The following is a 19457-nucleotide window of genomic DNA, read 5'->3' as shown; positions in this document are numbered from 1 at the left end:
TTTATTTAGCATTACACGTTTCATGTTGACTCTAGGCTTACTCCATTTATATCATCCAGTTAACAAATTTCAATAAAAAAAGACAAATTTTATAAGAAAACGTATTATAATATGTGACAGTGTGCAATATTTAGTCTGTAAGTACCTCTAACAACTTTAATGTGTTCTCAACTCTCTATATAAAAAAGGAAAACATGGGTTTTAGATGCACCCTGTAGGCTAAGGGTTAAGCCTACATTACATCTCAATCTTTGCATTTTAGGAGGTGAAGACTTCCAAGTTTTCCAATAATAGATGACAGGATTCTAGAATCAAGAACTGAAATTTTGTAATCTTTAAAATTGTTTTAGAAATGACACCATCCCCTATCTGCATATAACAGTGCATGCAAGTATGTCTTAATGCCACTTCTGTAAAGCAAGCATGGATTTTGTAGCAGCACTTTATAATAGGTAACACGTGTTAACTATTAACTATTTCTCCCTCAAAAATCTTAAGTTGCTGTGTATTGGTTAGTGCTGTAGTTGTTAAGTTTAGGTATTGGGATGTAGAATAAGGCATTAATATTAGCTTAATTAGCACTAATAAATGGCTAATATTCTAGTAATATGCATGTTAATAATAAGTGTAAATAATTAATTTACTGTCTACATTTTTCCAGAAAATATATATTTGTATTTTTTAAAAAAAGAAAAACTAATGGCATTTTAATATAGTCTGATAACAATAATTATGTAAGATAATCAATTGTTAAAATAAACATAAAAATTTCATCTACAACTTCCAAAAACATTTATTTTTAGTAAACAAACAAGTAAATACAGGATAAATATACAAAGTATGACAAAGACAATGTCTTCTCTGATATTATTACATGGCAAAATCTGATATCATCAGAAAAAAAAGAAAGTCTAACAGTAAAACTATTTACAAATCGAAAATATCAGGTGTTAAACGCTGTTCACTTTCTTCACAAAGTTTTCCACTAGATCCATTAACTGTTTCATGTCAGCGTCATCTTCACGAATGACTTCCTTCAGCTTTCCAAACCTTTTGAGCTGCTCATTGCAGTGTTTCTAAAAAAACAAAAGAAAGATGTTATGTAAAGAAAATTTTTACTAGTCTCATTCTGTCCGTCTTAAAAATCAGAAAGTGCAGCAAGATTCGATCAATTAATAAAAGTCGCAGGCAGTGTTGAAAGATCTCTCTATGTTCAAAATCTTCCAGCTCATGTAGCAAATACAAAGTCAAAATGTTTCACATACTTCAACTGCACACAGGTGGTTTGCTGCGGAATTGAGGACATCAGTCAGATTCTTGGACACCATGCGGTTCTCCTCATTCGTCTCCTGCACAACCACGTGATACCTGACAGAGAAATTCACATACATGTAAAATAAGATAAACAGGTGAGGCATTAAGGTGAATGAAGTGGATGCTCACTGTTGTTGGGCAGCTTTGAGTTCCTCCTCAGCTTCCTCGCATCCCTGCGTCACGTTTTTTTCCAAACGCTTCTTGTGAGTTTCAGCAGAGTCCACCTCAGCTGCCCACTTATCCTCCTCTTGTGCCATTTCCTACACACAGCATAACTAATTCAATAACATGTAAATAACATAATAACATATAATATGTGCTGATTGACAATTTTAAATGTGTCACTTTAAAAAAAAAATAAAATAAAAAAATCACAAAAAGACCATTTCAATGAACATACAGGCTGATATATTTTTTAGCGGGTTTAAAATCGGAAATGCTATTGCATTGTACCTGCATGTCATGCTCAAGCTGTTGGTCGACTCTGCGAATCTGTTCCTTTAGATGCTTGATGTCATTCTCCTTATCAAAGATGTTGGACTTCACCTAATAAACAGTTGAAACGGTGATGCACGCTACAACCATTTACATGTTGCAATGTGAACACTATAAATCAAACGCTGTTATAACTAATAAATGTTTGTGGAATTTATTGCAAATTGCTATAAAACTGTGGCACTGTAGAACATGAAATAGTGCTGCATTTGACTTGCGGCGCTCAAGGAAGAGTGCGACTCCCGTTCCATCCACAGATTTAACACCATCAATGCTTAAAAGCTAATTACTTAAAGATGGAATAAAAGTCTCGCTTGCACCTGTTCAACAGTCTCTTCCAAACTCAGCTTCACATTTGTGAGTCTGCTGCATTCATCCTCCACATCTACCATCATGTTCTTCAGAGGGTTCTACCAGAGTTAAGATAAGTAAACAAATAATTAAAGTTCTTTATTGTTACAGAAATGAGGTCTCTTTGTGGGACGGCTGTAGCGACGTTACCTGTATCTGTGTTTTGTACTGTGTGATGCTTGTGGCGCTGTAATCTGTTCTGATCTCAAAGTCATGACCGCAGGCATTCTCTGCTGATTGCGGGATGAGCTTCAGTTTACGACCCAGTTTATTAAACTCAGCAACCTTCAACTCCGCCTGCAACAAAATGAGAAAAACCCAATGTTTAAACTGCATGTTAACAACACGATTCAGCACAGAAAAAACAAGCTCCAATCTAATTTGTTGCCTCCTTAGAATTATTAATAAAAACAAAAGCAATTGTCATCAACTCTTTTAAAGACATCTGATACTGTAAGTTATTCTACATTGTTTTCTTGAGCCACTAATTTCTTCCTTTCTAGTTTCTGCTGCTTTATTTGTCATCTTTATTGGCTTTATGTACATGGCAAATAAAAAGAAACTGGTTGGTCACTTCACATATCAGTATTGCATCTTCCTGTTTTAATCATGATGATCCTTTACTTTATTTGTTTGCAATCCAAAAATCAGCCTTTTTTAAAAAATGATTTTAAATCAAATTGTGCTACACTAAAAACAAATATCAGATTTTCCAAAAAGGCCACAGAGGGGTTGTGAAGGAGTAAAGTAACGTAAATTGTAAGTCACATGACAATATGGATGTGTCCAGTTTTCAATAGTATTACAAACATTTGTACTATATAGAACATATTTTTATGGTCACTTTACAAATTATGAAATCTATTCAAAACAGTATGAGATTTCAGCTCATCTGGCTGGGACATCTGTAGACCCCTGACCTTCTCTTTGGTTTTGGACAGGTTGACCTCCTCGTTCCACACCAGCTGCTCTGCCTCCTCTAGACTCTGGTTTAGGATTTGAACGGTCTGCTGTAGTTCATTCCTCTCTCTGTTAATACGCTCAATATCAGCTGGAGTGAACTTTTGATTCTCCAGAATGTGCTGCAGCCTCGTCCTCTCCTGCTTCAGACCCTCCAGCTGCATCTCTGTACAAAGAACAGGGAAATTAAGCAGTTGAATACCACCATCTGTATGCGCATCTTGTAATTTCTCTCACCTGCAGCCTCGAGCTCCTCAGCTAGTCCAGCAGCTTTATTCTCCAGTCCAGTTTTATGAGCCTCCAGAGTACAGCGATAGTTCTGCAGCTTCTGCAGATCGGCCTGTAATCGGAGTTTCTCTGTCCTTTTCCCTACTAAACGATCCTGTTAGCATACACATATTCCCCACATTAATGGAATCTTTTCTTTGTATATGTAAAACCTTTAGGCCAGGTTTCATTGACATGGCTTAGCTTAAACCAGGATTAGGCCATAGTTTATTCTGGAAATTTAAGTAATATTTATAAACATGCCTTTGAACAACATTACAGGTTTGCATTCTAAGACAAATATTACTTAAATCTCCAAAATATGTTTTAAGATCAGTCAATGCAAGTTTATTTGAAATAGCTCATATTTTCATTTTAGTTTAGTACTAGGCTTAAGCCTTGTCTATGAAACCGGGGGTAAATGTCCTGTTTCATGAAGGTGTTTGAGAGAAGTCCAGAGTGTGTAATTCACAGGGTTCACAAACTCATATTATCTTATTCTATAAATTTAAAAATGACGTGTGCAGACTCACAGTTTGGCTTTCTCTTTCAAGTCTCTCCACATGCTCCATCAGCATTGCATGTTTATCCTGCTGGGACTGTAACAGCGCCTCATCCACGTTGTACAGCTTCTCTGAGAGAATCCAGAAAACGTATTAACCATGAAACTGTACTTTGCATTAATGGAAGTATATATTTTGTAAGACTGGAGTTAATAAACATGTAAAAGACACATATTTAATTTTTATTATTATTATATAACCTAATAGTTATGTCTAATAACGAACTTTAGGCTAAAAGATTTATTTAAATAAAAACATATGCATGGATAAATTGAGATTAATACGATTTAAAACATGTAGTAAGAAAATACATTAATTGTTTACATTTTACTAAAATTTTGTACATAACAGTTGTTAAAGGATAATGCATCGGAAAAAAATTCTGTATCTGCTGCGGAAATTATATTTTGAAGAACACTGGTAACCAAACAGCTGCAGGATCTCACAGACTACAATAGTAATAATACCAGTTTACACTTTTGATCATTGGACTGCAACATGACTTACTCAGTTTATTAAGATAGTCGTCATCCTCATCGTCAAATGTATCTGCTCCCTGCATGAACTTGTTGTAGGTGTCAGAGCAGTACTCCATCAAGAGCTACAGTTAACACAGCACATATAGAACTCAGAAGAGTAAAACATAAAAATACTGCTGAAACTGTCAACTCTGAATTTTCAGCTCATTGGATACCTTGTTGTACTCTGCCCCTTCTTCTAGATCACCTTGTTCTTCTAAGAAGTCAGAGAACAGAAGTCCCTGCTCTCTCAGACCACTGAAGAGCTGCAGAGACCAAATCTACATGTCAGGCAATGCTACAATATTTCCATGTTGCATGTTATTGTCTGTTTACTGGCCAACGACAAAAAGAGCTCACTCCATATCAAAAGCAAAAGCTTATTTTAATCAGTCAATGCTGTCTACACTGGAGGAGTCCTCTTTGACTTCTGGCATACACTTTCAGCATTGGTGAGCATAAGAAACTTTTCAAAACAAAAAAATCTCAACCCCAAACATTTGAATTAGTGTAACATTTGCTTTAACATCCAGTGTAGAGAGCCTCATAAATTTCCACCGTGTGTATACAGTGCGATAAGGATTTGATTAAGCCCTTAACCACAAGCTCCATATTTTGTTGACCCTGGAACAACACTTAAATCCAAAAATTTAATCTTGACCATATCTCTCCACATAAACCTAACCCTACCCATGAGTAATGTCTTAAAGCAAGGAAATTAAAAATGAATGACCCTGCTGTACAAGCACCAAACAATGATTGGAAGCCAAAACTTCACAAAAATAAAAGGTTATTCATATCTGAATTAAATGGTTATTCATATCTGAAAGGCTAATCACTATGTTGTTCCAGGGTCAACAAAGATGACATATCATAACAGAATTTATATCATAATAGTTTTACAGGTCTGGAGAAGAGTCACCTTGACAGTGTCGATAAGCCAGATAAGAGCTCCAAGAGCCTGAGGCCAGGTGTGAGGAGCACCAATGGAATACATGGAGCTTTTTGAGAGTGCAAATGGGTATCTGAAATAAAACCATAACCATATCTTATTGATTAAGACAGATTGCAGGACGATCAAAGCATATTTCACATCAGACGACTATATTTTAACTGATTCGTACGGCATGTACTATTGAATTAATATTGTTGTGCTTTATCTTTTCATATTGTCATTACCCCAGATCTTTGAGCATTCTTGGGATCTCCTCCTCCACTTTGGCAGTGGGCATCTGAAAGGATGGTTCCAGTAAAGTGTAGATGAATTCGTATATCTTTAAAAACTCTTTTGTGGATGGAGACTGGAGAGACTTCACGGTGATGCTGCCTGGAAAGCCTTGCTCCACCAGGAACTAAAAATAACGAGAAAACATACTCATTGTGCCCAGGATTATTTTCTGCTCATGACTACATCGTTTTTTTTTTTTGACTGTCTAAAAAAAGATAAAAATAACCAGACCAATTACCATATTTACAGAGTGGATTCAACTTTATTCTTGATGTAAGATTGGGAACAGCCATTTCTCATTTTTACGGGACTGTTTTCCGGTGTCATCTGCGTCCAACTATTTTTAGCTGTACAAATAAAACTAATTTGGCTCCTAGATATTGCAAATTGGTTTGTCACACCTAATTATTTAAATTATCTTAATTATGAACACAGGTTTGTAGCACAAAGAGTTTAACCACTTAGTGCACATAGTTTTTCTTTTTATTTCCCTTGTTATTTTGTGCTGAACTGAACCCTGCAATATTCTTTTTATGAACACTTAATATCATACTTCACAAAGCTGCTTGATACACTGTTGGACAAAAGCTTTGTCATGTAGGGGTCTTGGATCCTTCATCTTCTCTGGGCCCCCATAAGACCCAAACATGCTGTTCCTCTGGCCACCCGGACCGATGCCTCTGTGGTGAGGTAGAGAGAAGTGAAGGCATAATACAATTACTAATTGAGATTTAAGAAAATGCTGTATGTCATCATAATTAAGGATTGAACAATCACAAATCACAAAATCGCACAACATTAGTTCAACTTGCACTGTCCGACTCACTTTCCAAAAAAACTTGTTCTTCTCTCAGATGTGGTAGACTGAGGTTTTGGTATGTTCAGCTTTCCAAAGACATTATCCTTACTGTAATGAAATCAAAGGCAATATGTTATATATACTATAATATACCACATGTATCCTGCTGAAAACATTTAGGCCAACAAAATCCCATCGGTGTGTGCCGAACAATACTTTCAAGTCATATAATCAAAAAATAAAAGGGTTGTACTTTTGAGGGGTGGCGTTGACAAGACTCATCCTGTGATCTGTCACACGCATGGGCATCTCACTGTATCTGCTGCTGGGTCGCCGACTCATTTTGACCTTTATAAACACCCCTTCACATATAGGACAGATAAATTACATTGTTGCCTTATTATATTTAATTTAATTTAACATTAAAGATTCGTAAGAGCTAGACTATTGTATATTAACTTATATAGCACGAATGTGTAAAAACAAAAGCACATACTAAATTCTCTAAACATTTTTCTAAGCAAAACTATACTGTAATTGTACTACGTGCCTAATGTGTTAGCAATATAAATATGTAGCTTGTGTGGAAAATAATCAATAAACACACAATGAAAGAGAAAAAACGCCAACAATCACCTAAAACTCTCGCGACAGAAAGTGAGAAATGTTACAAAATACATTAAATTGTGTAATTTAAACAACAAATGAATTACTTATGTTAGTAACGAAATAAGCAATACACAAATAACGGACACGGAACAACTAACTAAAACTCTCGAGACATAAATAAATGACAAATGTTACAAAACGAGTTCAATTGTGTTCATTTAACTGCTTCCCATGTTAGCAACGAATTAAATTAGAACAATACCTCCGATATAAACTGTAGCTGGACGACGATTCTGGGGTTACAATGAATGCTCCAAAAATATATTTCAGCATACCATATGTATACGATAAATACCTTGTATAGGGTTATATATTATATATACTGTACGCTACACTGGGATATATGTACTTCACTATATTAATATACTCTTCCGTCGATACTTCGGTTGGATTTCAAAAATTTCCGCGAATGCTGTTCAACGGATATCTTCGATTACGTCACAGCCTCCGTTTGAGCAGCTGAGCGCCGTACTGCCACCTGCTGGGGAGGCGGAGACGGCGCTGTGCATCGAGACTGAAGATCGGTACGCAATAAACATACTTTTAAGATTTAGGGATTCAGTTCCATCTTTTCGTTTTAAGATGACAATTATTCGTTGCTATACATATATTAAATAAATGACTGAGTCCACAGTATGTGTAAAACCTATTATTATTCAACAATTTCATAATTACAAAAAATAGGATTATCCAATGGCAAAAAAAGATCTTAAAAATGGTTAAAAGAGAATAAATAAAAATAAAAAGTCAAATAAAGATTAAGATGGAAGGGGCATCTTACTCTTAATACCACAACATGGCTAATTTAGAATAAATTTGAAGATTGTTCCGATTTTTATTATCTTCCATTGATAGCTTTGCGTTTTGTACTGATTTAAATCACATTTGATATCATAGGTTTGAGATCTTGCTGCCCTGTGCAGAGGTCAAAGAACACTTAAAATTTATATTTTACATGTCTTATTTAGATTTTTATCTTTTATCATCACAACACCAAGTACAGAGCACAATGTAAAATAAATTCTGAGATTGTTTATGCTGTTGTAGTTACCACTGTATTTAGCATTTACTACCATCATTTTATAAGATATCTTTTTTGTTCTAATTGCTCTTCTGTAAATAATTTTTTGTTATAATTGATCTTCTGTAAATGTAGTGGGGATATATGCCATTAACAGAACTATTGACCTACTTTACTGACATTGCATTACAACCTAAACGACAAATGATCAACATCCTCAAGTGACCGATTGATTTAATAAAAAAAAAAAAAAAAAAAAAAAAAAACATGAGGTGACAAAAATCTTTTTAATGAAAACTTCCAAGCATGACACATGTACACTACAGCAAATTACACACTCTTGGGTTTTAAGAACGGTGACCAATTAAGCCTGATGATTTTGCACCTCTGACTTATTTTATTCTTTTAATAAAATTAAAATAAAAACACAAAAGGAAGGGAATATAGAAATGTTTTTGAGCAATTTTAACAGTCCAAAAGTAGAAATTCTTTAAACATTTTCTTGAAGTAAAAAAGTATGCATCTCTCAATGCCCATTTACTCAGTTTAAGAGAATAAACATCTGAAATGTACACAAACAGTTTCCCTAAGTTAAAAGCAGCTAAAATTACACTGAAAAAAAATAGAAAAGGGCATAATGAAATAGTACAAACATATAAAAACAACCTTTAAGAGATTACAGAGAATAGATAATTAAGACCACTCTGTAAGATCAGTGCTTTACTTCCTCCTGGTGCGTCTGAGGGGAGCTGCCTCTGTAGGGACGTCTATTTCCTCTACTTTTTTCACACTCCTTCCTTTTCGAGTGGTGGTTCCTGTGTGAACAAAATGTTACCATTACACTCAACAGGTGAACAGTACAGCACAGCATGAATACAAATGAAAAAACATTATCACACATTCATAAACATAAAAACGCAGGTCTAAACTGTATAAAAGTTTAGACCTGTGACACTTAAGGCAACTAGCATCATTGCTTTAATCATCCTCAAACTATGAGATCAGGGCAGCAAGATATTTAGTACATAATCTGAAGGCTTTTACCAGACTGATGTGACCAATTCACTATGAGATGAAAGAGCTAAATCTGAAAAGAACCTTATCCACAATCCTAAACACACTACTTCATAGTCCCAAGTTGCACAGTCAGGTTCGACAAATGCTTTTTACTAAATCCCAAGATAATGTTCTTGAACTCTTCAGGAATACACACAGGACATCATTTACATTCTGCTTACCTGAAACAGACTCTTGAGCCTTAGCAGGTGCTGGATCTGGTTCCTGGGCTGTCCTTTTCTGTCCTCTTGCAGCTCGATTAGCAGTTTTCTTGGGAGTTGGCTCAGCCTTTTCTGGTTCAGCTGCAGATGTTTTGTCTTTGCTGGAGACCTCTGCTGTAACTTCAGCGCTGTTGGCTACTCTGCCTCTTCTCTTCGGCAAAGGTTCTTTATTTACGGACTCATCCGGCACCTCAATCCGTTTCCTTTTGAGGGGAGTCGATGTCTTGCTCTCTGTGACCTCTGATTTAGGTGCAGAGGGAGCCACTGCCTTTCCTCTTCTCAATGGCTTGACCTTTTCATGAGCTGCATCTTGAGAGTCTTCAACAGGAGGTTCTTCTTTTTTTGCTCCCCTCCCTCTGCGTCCTCTAGGTGGCAGATCAGCTGCTTGATTAGATTCTGTGGAAGCTGTCTCAGCTGGTAATTTACCTGATCTTTTGGATTTCTTCAGCGGTGGTTCTTTTACATCTGTACAGTTTTCAATATCTTTACAGACGACCAAATCTGTGCTCCAGTTAACCATTTTTGAGGGTTTCATATCATTTGTTTCCTCAGCTGTAGCAGATTCTTTGATTGGGTTTTTAGGGATGTCCTTAGTCGAATCCTTCTGTTTTTTGCCACGGCTTCCTCTTTCCACTTTCTCCAGTGCAACAACTGTTGTATTTTCAACAGCAACAAGTTCAGAATCTGCTTGACTCATGGTATTTTCTTCTTTCTTTGAATTAGGTGCTTTTGCCGTTCTCCTGGTATGTTTAACAGGCTTAACTGGCTCTTCTGATAAAGCCACATCCTCAGTAACCTCAGTCTCTGCCTTGACAACTGCTTTACGTGCACGGCTGGACACCACAGCGACTGATGGTGCAGGGTCTGCAACAGCCCGCCGGCCTCTTTTGACAGAAACATCTGCCACCGTTTCAGATTCCTTTGCAATAATTGCCCTTTTTCGACCAGATTTCACAACAGGGGTCTCTGCTTGTTCAACAGGGCTGACAATGTTCTCCTCAATCTCAACTGAAATGGTTACCTTTGACTGCTTTGTCTTCCTGTTCCCCCTCACAGATTTTGCCACCGTTTCAGTGTGTTCTTCAGTCACAGGTAAATGTGTGCTGGTGTCTACAGCAGGTTGGTCAACAACCTCTTCAGCTGTTTCTGGTTTCTGTTGTTTGGCCTTTCTTCCTCTGCCAGACTTCACAAGTGTTTGAGGGTCCTCTTTATGGTCAACATCTACCTCTGACACAGCTCTGGAAACGACAGTAGAATCATCCTCCAATGGCTCATCCATGACAATTTCTTTTTTACCTTTCCTTCCCCGCCCTGACTTTGCCACAGGGGTCAGTGGCTTCTCAGCCACTACAAGAGCAGAAGTGCTTGAAATTTCGTTTTCCAAACCAGGGGTTGGCTTGGTTTTCAAGTGTTCCCTCTTTGCTAGTCTACCTCTCCTCGCTCTAGTTGCAGAGACAGCCTCAGTACCTAGTGAAGTCAACTTGACATCACCTGGTTCAACAGCATTTTCTTCAAAAACAATTTCAGTTGGTTTCTGTTCAAGTTCTTCTGAAGGCTGGCTTTCTACTTTGTCCACCTTCTTTCTCCTCCCAGGCTTCACAACAGGAGCTTGAACCTGCTCTTCCCTGGCATTGGCACACTGTGGGTCAACAGCACTTGCATCAATAGTGGGCACAACTGCAGCAACAGTATCATCTTGTTTAGCTTTCCTTCCTTTCCTGGTTTTGGTGACGACAGGCAGGCTGTCTGGTATCGCAGTATTTATGGACTCTGCAAGTACTTGGGAAGCCTCAGTATTCTTTACCTCTTCTTCCACAAAGCTGTGCTTGGGAACTCTACCACGGGCTGATTTTCTGACTGGGCTAGCAGCCATTTCTGGAACTTCAAGAAGTTTCTTGCCTCTTCTTCCCCTGGTAGGGCTAGCAGGAATGGGACTACTCATATTTTCCTCTTCAATTAATGCCAACACAGCAGGCGCTTTGGCCATTTCGTTTTTGGATTTCTGTGCTGCTCTTCCTCGAGTGCCACGCTGAATTTTGTTTGCAGGTGGAGATTTGATTAGCTCTTCTTGCTCAGCAGTGGATGAAGCTGAGGTAGTTTCAACTGGTGTGTTGGTATTATCAGATACACAACCAGGTTCTTCTGACTGCTCCTGGGTTTTCTCATCTGCCCCAGAAGAAAATGCATCAGTAGATTCAACCGAAACTGACTCTTCATGGTGTACTTCCTGGGAAATTACAGTCTCAACGTCTTGATCGCTCTGATTAGATTCAACCTCTTTCATGCACTGGAGATCCACAGATTTTACAACTTCAGTCTCCAGGGTTTCAACTGGACAAACATTTTCTTTGTCACATTCCTCATCCAAACCTACAAGTAAAGACAACTCCATTTAGTAATCCATGTAGTTAACAATCTTAAATGCCTAAAATATACATTTTAAAACTAAAAACAAATTAGATGACAATAAAAGTGTATCACACTGATTTAACTCACCTTCAACTGGCGTGAATGCAGAGACAATTTCCACTGGTTCTTGTGTCTAAAATATCCAAAATAAAAAAAGGTTTAAATGATATTTGAAAAAAGGAAAAAAAACAAACAAACATTTACCTTTAAAAAAAAAAAAAAAAAATGAATGAATGCAAACATTAGGTTTACAGTTTTGGTAACATCTCTTTAAAAGGCAATATGACAAAACTATGAGAAAACATGGTATGGGTGTTTAATTGGGTAACATTTACCTCAGTAAGCTCAGTCACTTTACTTTCAGTTGTCAGATAAGAGCTCTTCTCTGTTTCCAGTTCTTTAAGCCCAGTTGAATCCTGTGCCACTACTTCAATTTCTTCAGGGGTCTTCATCAGGTCACCGATACCAAGCTGACTGCTAACAGGATCTCCTTTTTGCTTGGGAGTCTGCATTAACTGCTTTAAACCAGAGAAGTCTTCTACAGGTTCAACTTTCTCTTTGGGAGTCTGCATCAGCCTTTGTACACCCATTTGATCTTCAACTGGTTCTCCTTTGTGTTTAGGGGTCTTCATCAGATGTTGAACACCTGTTAGGTCCTCTTCAACTTGATTTCTCTTCTGCTTAGGCGTCTTCACCAAACGTTTTAGCCCCAACTTATTCTCCACCATAGCTCCCTTTATTTTTGGTGTTTTCATCAGTTCTTTTACACCAGTCAGGTCTTCGTGTTGCTCAGTTTTTTCTATGGGTGTTCTCATAAGCCTCTGTAGACCAGCTGCGCAGAGTACAGGATTGTTCTTCTCTTTTAGGGTCTGCATCACTCTTTTCACCCCAACCATGTCTTCTACTGGAGCTCCCCTGTATTTGGGAGTCTTCAGAAGTTCTTTAACACCTTCTAGACTTTGATCCTGAGAAGGTTTACATTCCTTGGGGGTCTTAAGCAGTTTTCCTCTTAAGTCCTCAATTGGTTCAGCTTTCTGTTTAGGTGTCTTCATGATTCGCTTGACTCCAGTGAGGCACGAGGATGGTGCAGCTTTCTGTTGGGGGGTTTTGACTTCTGCTTCAGGTGCAGCCTCCTCTTCCTCCATTTCTACATCAGATGGCATCTCTACATTTGGAATTATGTCATGACAATTTGCCTCATTTGAGTTTTGAGGGAGCTGAGAAAGACCTTCATCTTCCAACAAGCTACCATCCTGGTTCTCCAGAAAAAGTCGTGTCACTGCTTCATTGTTGTAGCAACCACGTTTGGCAGTTGAGACCACACTTAACGGTGACACAATCATCTCACCTGTGTGGGAAATGAGAAGCAAGTGCATGAAAAATCAGCTATATTAAAACTACACACTGTAGATCATTTGTTATACAAATCTGAAACATGTACCTGATTCTTCTGGTGTTTTCATCACAGAAATCTCATCTAGAGGAATATCTGGACATTCGTTATTCACAGGAACTCTATTCATAGACCTGATGTTGGCTGGTGTTTTGAAAATCTCTGCAACACCTAACATTACACACAAAAAAAACTGAATTTGAACCAACAATCTCAAACATGAATTGCATACATTGTTTTCTTCAACACTAAACAAACCTGTCAAGTCCTCATCCATTTTCATGTCTTTCTTAAATAGTGCTATGTTTGGCACTATTTTAGGTGCAGCACCAACAGACTGGTTAGTCCTCAGTTGGGCTTTGCCAACAACAACGGTGATTGGTGATGCTGCATGCCCAGTGCTGACGTCATCTTTCAGCCTCCTTGCAGGTGTCTGAACAAGTAACCCACAGTTAAAAAACAAATTAATGAACCATTAACTGAATAAAAACTAACAGAAATTTGTGTTTTTATTCAGAATAAAAACCTTTATTTTGAAACAGAATCTTTTTCATTTTACCTTGGGTTTTGGCACTGCAGTTCTCTTCACTATACTGCTCTTCGTAGTTTTTTTCTTGGTTATAACTTCAGGTTGAGGTTTAATCTGACCAAACTTCACAATATCAGCCCAAGAGGTCAACACTTAAAAAAAGAAAAAAGAAAAAAAAGTGAATATTTACACCAATGTAAAATTTAGTATTCTTAACAGGAAATCACTGACATACAGTTTAAATGTTTCACCTCTGAGATTAGCCCGTGATGCTCCACTGCGTCTCGAACGCATGACATCTAATGCACTTTTAATTGCACTTTTGGGTGTTTTTCTTGCGGAGGACTTCATGCTCTTCCTCCTTAAAGGTATCTTTGGTGTTACACATTTCTGGGGCACGTCTTCTACAATGCTTGACTGTGGTTCGGGCTTGTCCCCCTGGTCCTGGATAGGTGATGGAGTACTAATACGAGAAACTGAAAATCGCCCTTGTACCCTAGGTGTCTCATTTATAGACATGTCACCCACAACCTCAATTGCTGACGCTGAAGCTCGCTTAGCAGATGGTGACTTTTGAAGTTTAGGTGATGGAGTTTTAGCTTTGGTACTCGGTGACCTTTTTGCAGGAGATGGAGTTTTAGCCTTTGCACTTGGTGATTTTTTACCAGGTGACGGAGTTTTCGCTGGAGATGCCCTTTGTTTGGGTGATGCTCTTGTTGGGGAACTCTTTTGAGCCTCCGGAAAGGTTTCTGCAAGTCGAAGGGCCTAAAAAAATAAAAACAATTATAAAAAAAAAAAACTGGGGACTGGAGTAAAAGACTTCAGAAGTTTTAAAAATTTAAGTAAAAAAAAAAAAAAAAAGTTTTATGCATTACCATAAGACCCATGGTGGATGCTCGTCGTAGAAGAGATTGTGGTTTTTGGCAAAGACCCAAACTGCGTCGTGGGGTTGCTCCACGCTGAAGAGGGGAATTTGGAGGCAGGCGTTTATCAAACAGCTCTGGGCTTAACTGACCACCAAAGGACACTCGCTTTTTCTTTGATTTTGGAATGGATACTTTTCCAGATTTAACACCGTCACATTGCTTGTTAACCGAAGTGTCATCTGTAGGACAAATCAGAAGTATGATGAATGACATACTTGCAACCCTTTCCTAAATGACATAGTGAATTAAGCAATAGCAAATTTTTTAATGGGTTAAAAATTCATTCATAAGAAAAATAAGCCAGCTCACCTTGCTTAATAGCTGACGTGCTAGCTGTAATTTCAGGCAGGACATTTTGGACTTGAAACCTTTTGCCAGCATTTGCTCTCGGAGATGTTCTTGGTGACATTTTCACTTCAGTGTTTTTATCCTCAGAACTTGGAGTCTGAGGCTGGGCCGGAGGTATTTGATGAGCAAGGCTCCGATTCTCTAATCCACCACTTCTCCTTCCTTTTGGGGATTTAGGAGTTCTCTCTTCAGGCTGTGGAACTAAGAGAACCTGCTGGGCTACCTCACCAGCAGTGAACTTCTGAGGTGTTTTCGAAGGGGTTTTCTTCTTCTGGGAGACAGGAGTTACATTTTTCTCCATCAGTGTGGGTGTACTGGACCCTACAGATGGCATATCGTCAGTGGCTTTTTCCTTCACATTTGCATTCATTGAACTCTGAGGGATAGCTGGTCCAGTCGTATATTCAAAATTGGCTTTTGAGGATCTTCGCTTCTTGGTAGATAGGGTTGGGACTGGTATCGGACTGCTTTTAACATCTGCGGCAAGAACTTTCTTGTGACCAACCTGAGGTCTTGCAAGAGGTGTTTTTGGTAGCTCTGACTTCCATGGTGATTTTGCAGTAAGGTCCTGTTTGACCATTTGGTACAGCTCACAAAAAGGTGACATACTGTCCTTTTTGAGTTTGCCGCCTTCTGGTTCAGTTTCAACAGTTTGTTCCACAGATGGTGGCAAATTTGACCCATCTTTTAAACAAGTGTCTGTAAATACAGTACAAACAAGCATTAATATGAAACCATATTTCAAAAACAATTATTTTACTGCTACTTCTAACAGAACATTAACAGAATAAAGCCTCAAATTTCATTTTCACTAACCAAACGAGTGCTCTGACTTCCTCTTGTCCACAAGAACAGGTGTGCCTTTTTCCTGCTGCTCTTGCAAAGCCTTTAGGGAAAAAAGAACCAAAATTCTTAAGTGATAAATGAATAACAAACAAAAATACAACTCATCTCTCTTGCAAGACTCGCATAAAGCACACACCTGAACTGCTTTTTCTTTTCCAGGTGTGGACAGCTGCTTCTTTGGTGTCTTAGGGGGTGGGTACTCGAACCTGAAATTGATCATAAACTACATAAAACAAATTCTACCAAACAAGGATTGGCCCAAAAAGATTTTTACAGCATAAAAATAGTAGCGATGAACATCTGACCCACCTGAAAGAACGATCAATGATTGTGATGACATCACCATGCTTTAAACGTTCTGATTGATTAAGAACTTGTCCGTTAATACAGGTGGGGTTCACAGAGCTCAAATTGGTCAAAATGAGCTTTAACAAAAGATACAAAATCAATCAAATAAATTCCTTTGTGGAAAGACAATTTTAAAACTAAACTTAGTTTAACAACAATATAATTACCTCCTTGTTCTCATTCAGCTCAATTTTACAGTGCTCTTTAGACACATGTGGCAGCTGAATCCTAATATCACAGTCCAGTTTCCTAAAACAGTAAAAAGAGTCCAAATTAAAACCCATTTGCCTTGCCTGGTGAATATGCAATATGATGTGAGATATGATACGTGGTGCAAGGCAATCAGGTTTCACTACACATGACATTACTCAAATATACACCATTACTCACTATAGCCAAAAATGATGCATTTAAGTTTTCCTTAAATTCTACACACTAAAACAAGCACATTTAATGTCACAAGTTTTACATTATTTCACATTGGCCGTTCAATTAAAATGGCAGTTTCACGTTATTTTCCTGTAATTTATTTTTGTGTTAAATTTCTATTAACAAGCACAATATTGTTGCGTAAGTTTTTGTGATACTAGTTTGCACTCGTTTGTCACAAATATGCATAGAAATGTAAAAAAAATACTTATAGCAGGTAATTTTGTCAACCACTCAACACTGGCAACAACTGAGACAACCACAGGCTATTTTGAATAACAACTATAATTTTGATAAATAGACACAAATAGGACTCAAGTATAAGTCTCAGGCTCTATACAATGATCACAAATGCATGTCGTTTAGAGTAACGCATTCTGATTGGCTAGAGTGACTGACTGCGTCAACTTTGACAATGAAAAGCCCGCCCGGCATCAAAGGAGCAGTAAAGTTAAAGCGGGTGTTCCAAACATGTACAGTTCTTTGCATCGATTGCAATTAAGAAAACATTTGTAACCAAATGTTTAAGTTTTTAAAGCAAGTGCGATTCAGCTTCATTTGAAGCGATTGTCTTGCATTCGTAATATTACGTTAGTGGCCTTATGTATTGTTTTTCCATCCGCCTCGCTCTATGTACTTGGGAGTATTTTAAATAAAAACCTTAGCCATGTAACGTTAAGCCATGATTATAAAAAGAGTGTTACTGACCTTCCGAACAAACAGGACGCCGTGAGTGGAAATTCAGTACCATCTCCTCCATTTCTCTTGATCACCACGATCTTCCCAAGCAAAGGCATTTTAAAACAACTTACCTTGTTTAGCAAACACAAAAGACAAAAAAATACAAATCAACAACGTGGAACAACCTCGCGAACGGTGTGAATTTTCATCGACGTAAATGCAATGTTTTACTGTAAGTTTAATGTAAATCTTAATCGAATATCATCCTCTGATATTAAATACAATATGCTACACAATGAACACCGTCTTAATGTTCTGTTTTAACGCATAATTTCAATACATTTTGCGTTTACATTCACAACTGACGACACGAGATCACCACATGGCCAAAGACATTTAAAACACTACATAACAGACAAAAAGAACAAGAAAAAAGCCATTTACTAGTTTAGAGCCCGAGTGGAATCAAACGTTGCCAACAATATTTATGACCATGCTCATTGAAAATACTGTTAGATTTTAGTTATTTTTAACTACACATCTGGCCATAGCAGCGTGACAATAATGTTTGAGAAGTTTAAATCCCTGAAAATAAAATAACCAGGGATTTACCTGAGGCTGCGTATATCAAAGCGATAAAATATATTCCATCGATGTCAAACCCTGGCTTTTAAACCCAGTTTAATCCAGCATTAAGAGTATTGTCCCAGTCGCTCCTACCGTTACTAACTCAGACTACAACCAAACATCAGCACACCGTGTCCATCGACACAGGCAGCGCGTGCTTCCGTCTTGACTAAAAGCATATATCCCTCCGCAAAAATTCAAAACATCTACTTGTTATTTACTTAATATAATGCAATATGCATAATAGATGGAACCAGCTAATTTGAGCCTTGTTAAAAGGTTATTTTAGCGTCTAATGCATTATAAAAGTGAAGGACTACTTTCTTTGGCAATCTGCGGAGGGATATTCGACGGATAACTACCAGTGTTTGAAAACTATTCAAAATTCCGCGCGAAGGCTTCTGGTTGGCCAGAAGAAATACTTGATACTTTTCATAGCCAATTGGATTTTGTATTGACGTAACGCGACAGAAAAGGTGGCCAATTAAATCGCGTTAAATGTGGAATTGCTCTTTTAAACTAGAAACGATCCCGCCCCGGTCACCCGGCGGGCTGTGCAAAGACGTGATGAGAAAGAAGGCTGCGGGAAATTAATTATTGATTATGACAAACTGTCTAAGTGCCTTACTATAATTTATATTATAATTACAATACTTAGTTTTTTCCTACTTATTTTGTGAATATTGTATTATTTACGGGTTAATAAACACGTTGTTGTGTACAACGGGAGTAAAAGATATACACATTTATATCACATAAATGACTTACCTGTGTACAGTACAGAACATTAGCAGGGGTAAATATAATTTGTTACATTGCAAAATACTCAGAAAAGGCAAGCATCAGTACTAATTCTATTGTAATTAGCATACCTATATGTGTTTATGGTACTTTTGTATACAAGTTAAAGGCTTTTTTTACAGTCAGAATTTCACTCCAACATTAATTCTTGGGGCAGAACTTAGCAAGTAGGTACTATAAGCCTCTATAATGCATAGTCACAAAAAATTTCCTTTATTGATCTAAAATGCTGCCTGCATTTGTATTAATAATAATAACAATCAAGTATTAATAGACTTTTTAAATACCAAAAGGCTCATTGCCATGTTTTAGAAAAAAGTAAAAAGAAAGGCCGACCATAGCTCATTGGTTAACAGAAATATCTTTACGCATTATAATGAAAAAGGATAAAGAAGCTTCATTGAAGAAAATCTGACCTTTTTTTTATTATTTATTGCACGGGTATTAAAATATATTTGCATTATATTAACCCTTTACAATTGCGGCTGTTATTGTTTGCAATTGATTGTTAAACTCTAAACTCTAACACTTCTTATGTAATATGAGCTCCTGATGTCAAAATAACTATTTATTGAATGTAGCAATAAAGCCGAGATCACTTCCCCCTGTACTTTCTAATAGTGCAAAACTGCTAGTTTGAACCATTTTTTTCTGATAA

General features: G+C 37.4%; 2 protein-coding genes across 3 annotated transcripts; both read right to left on the bottom strand.

Annotated features, from left to right (window-relative positions):
- Positions 1-775: 775 nt before the first annotated feature.
- Positions 776-7579, bottom strand: ndc80 (NDC80 kinetochore complex component). The gene is made up of 17 exons (XM_043253171.1): positions 7367-7579; positions 6749-6857; positions 6523-6603; positions 6250-6376; positions 5648-5820; positions 5391-5493; positions 4645-4734; positions 4458-4551; positions 3921-4021; positions 3358-3502; positions 3081-3286; positions 2311-2457; positions 2130-2219; positions 1768-1860; positions 1444-1574; positions 1266-1368; positions 776-1076 (listed from the first exon to the last, which is right to left on the bottom strand). The coding sequence occupies exons 2-17, from the start codon at positions 6835-6837 to the stop codon at positions 951-953; spliced, it is 1899 nt and encodes a 632-aa protein (XP_043109106.1). The 5' UTR covers positions 6838-6857; positions 7367-7579; the 3' UTR covers positions 776-950.
- An 874-nt stretch (positions 7580-8453) lies between these two features.
- On the bottom strand, positions 8454-18147 carry mki67 (marker of proliferation Ki-67). 2 transcript variants are annotated; one of them, XM_043253917.1, is made up of 16 exons: positions 17984-18147; positions 17399-17502; positions 16429-16510; positions 16223-16338; positions 16050-16119; positions 15884-15953; positions 15029-15766; positions 14669-14898; positions 14045-14558; positions 13824-13945; positions 13523-13697; positions 13313-13435; positions 12207-13219; positions 11959-12004; positions 9424-11832; positions 8454-9000 (listed from the first exon to the last, which is right to left on the bottom strand). In XM_043253917.1, the coding sequence occupies exons 2-16, from the start codon at positions 17485-17487 to the stop codon at positions 8906-8908; spliced, it is 5892 nt and encodes a 1963-aa protein (XP_043109852.1). In that variant the 5' UTR covers positions 17488-17502; positions 17984-18147; the 3' UTR covers positions 8454-8905. The 2 variants fall into 2 exon arrangements, with proteins under 2 accessions (XP_043109852.1, XP_043109853.1); XM_043253918.1 differs by lacking the exons at positions 16223-16338; positions 16429-16510; positions 17399-17502.
- Positions 18148-19457: the final 1310 nt, after the last annotated feature.

This window comes from Puntigrus tetrazona, chromosome 12 (genome assembly GCF_018831695.1).
Source record: "Puntigrus tetrazona isolate hp1 chromosome 12, ASM1883169v1, whole genome shotgun sequence".
In the NCBI taxonomy this organism is placed as follows: domain Eukaryota; kingdom Metazoa; phylum Chordata; class Actinopteri; order Cypriniformes; family Cyprinidae; genus Puntigrus; species Puntigrus tetrazona.
The sequence above is the reverse complement of the archived record's forward strand: the minus strand, read 5'-3'. Positions and strand labels throughout refer to the sequence as shown.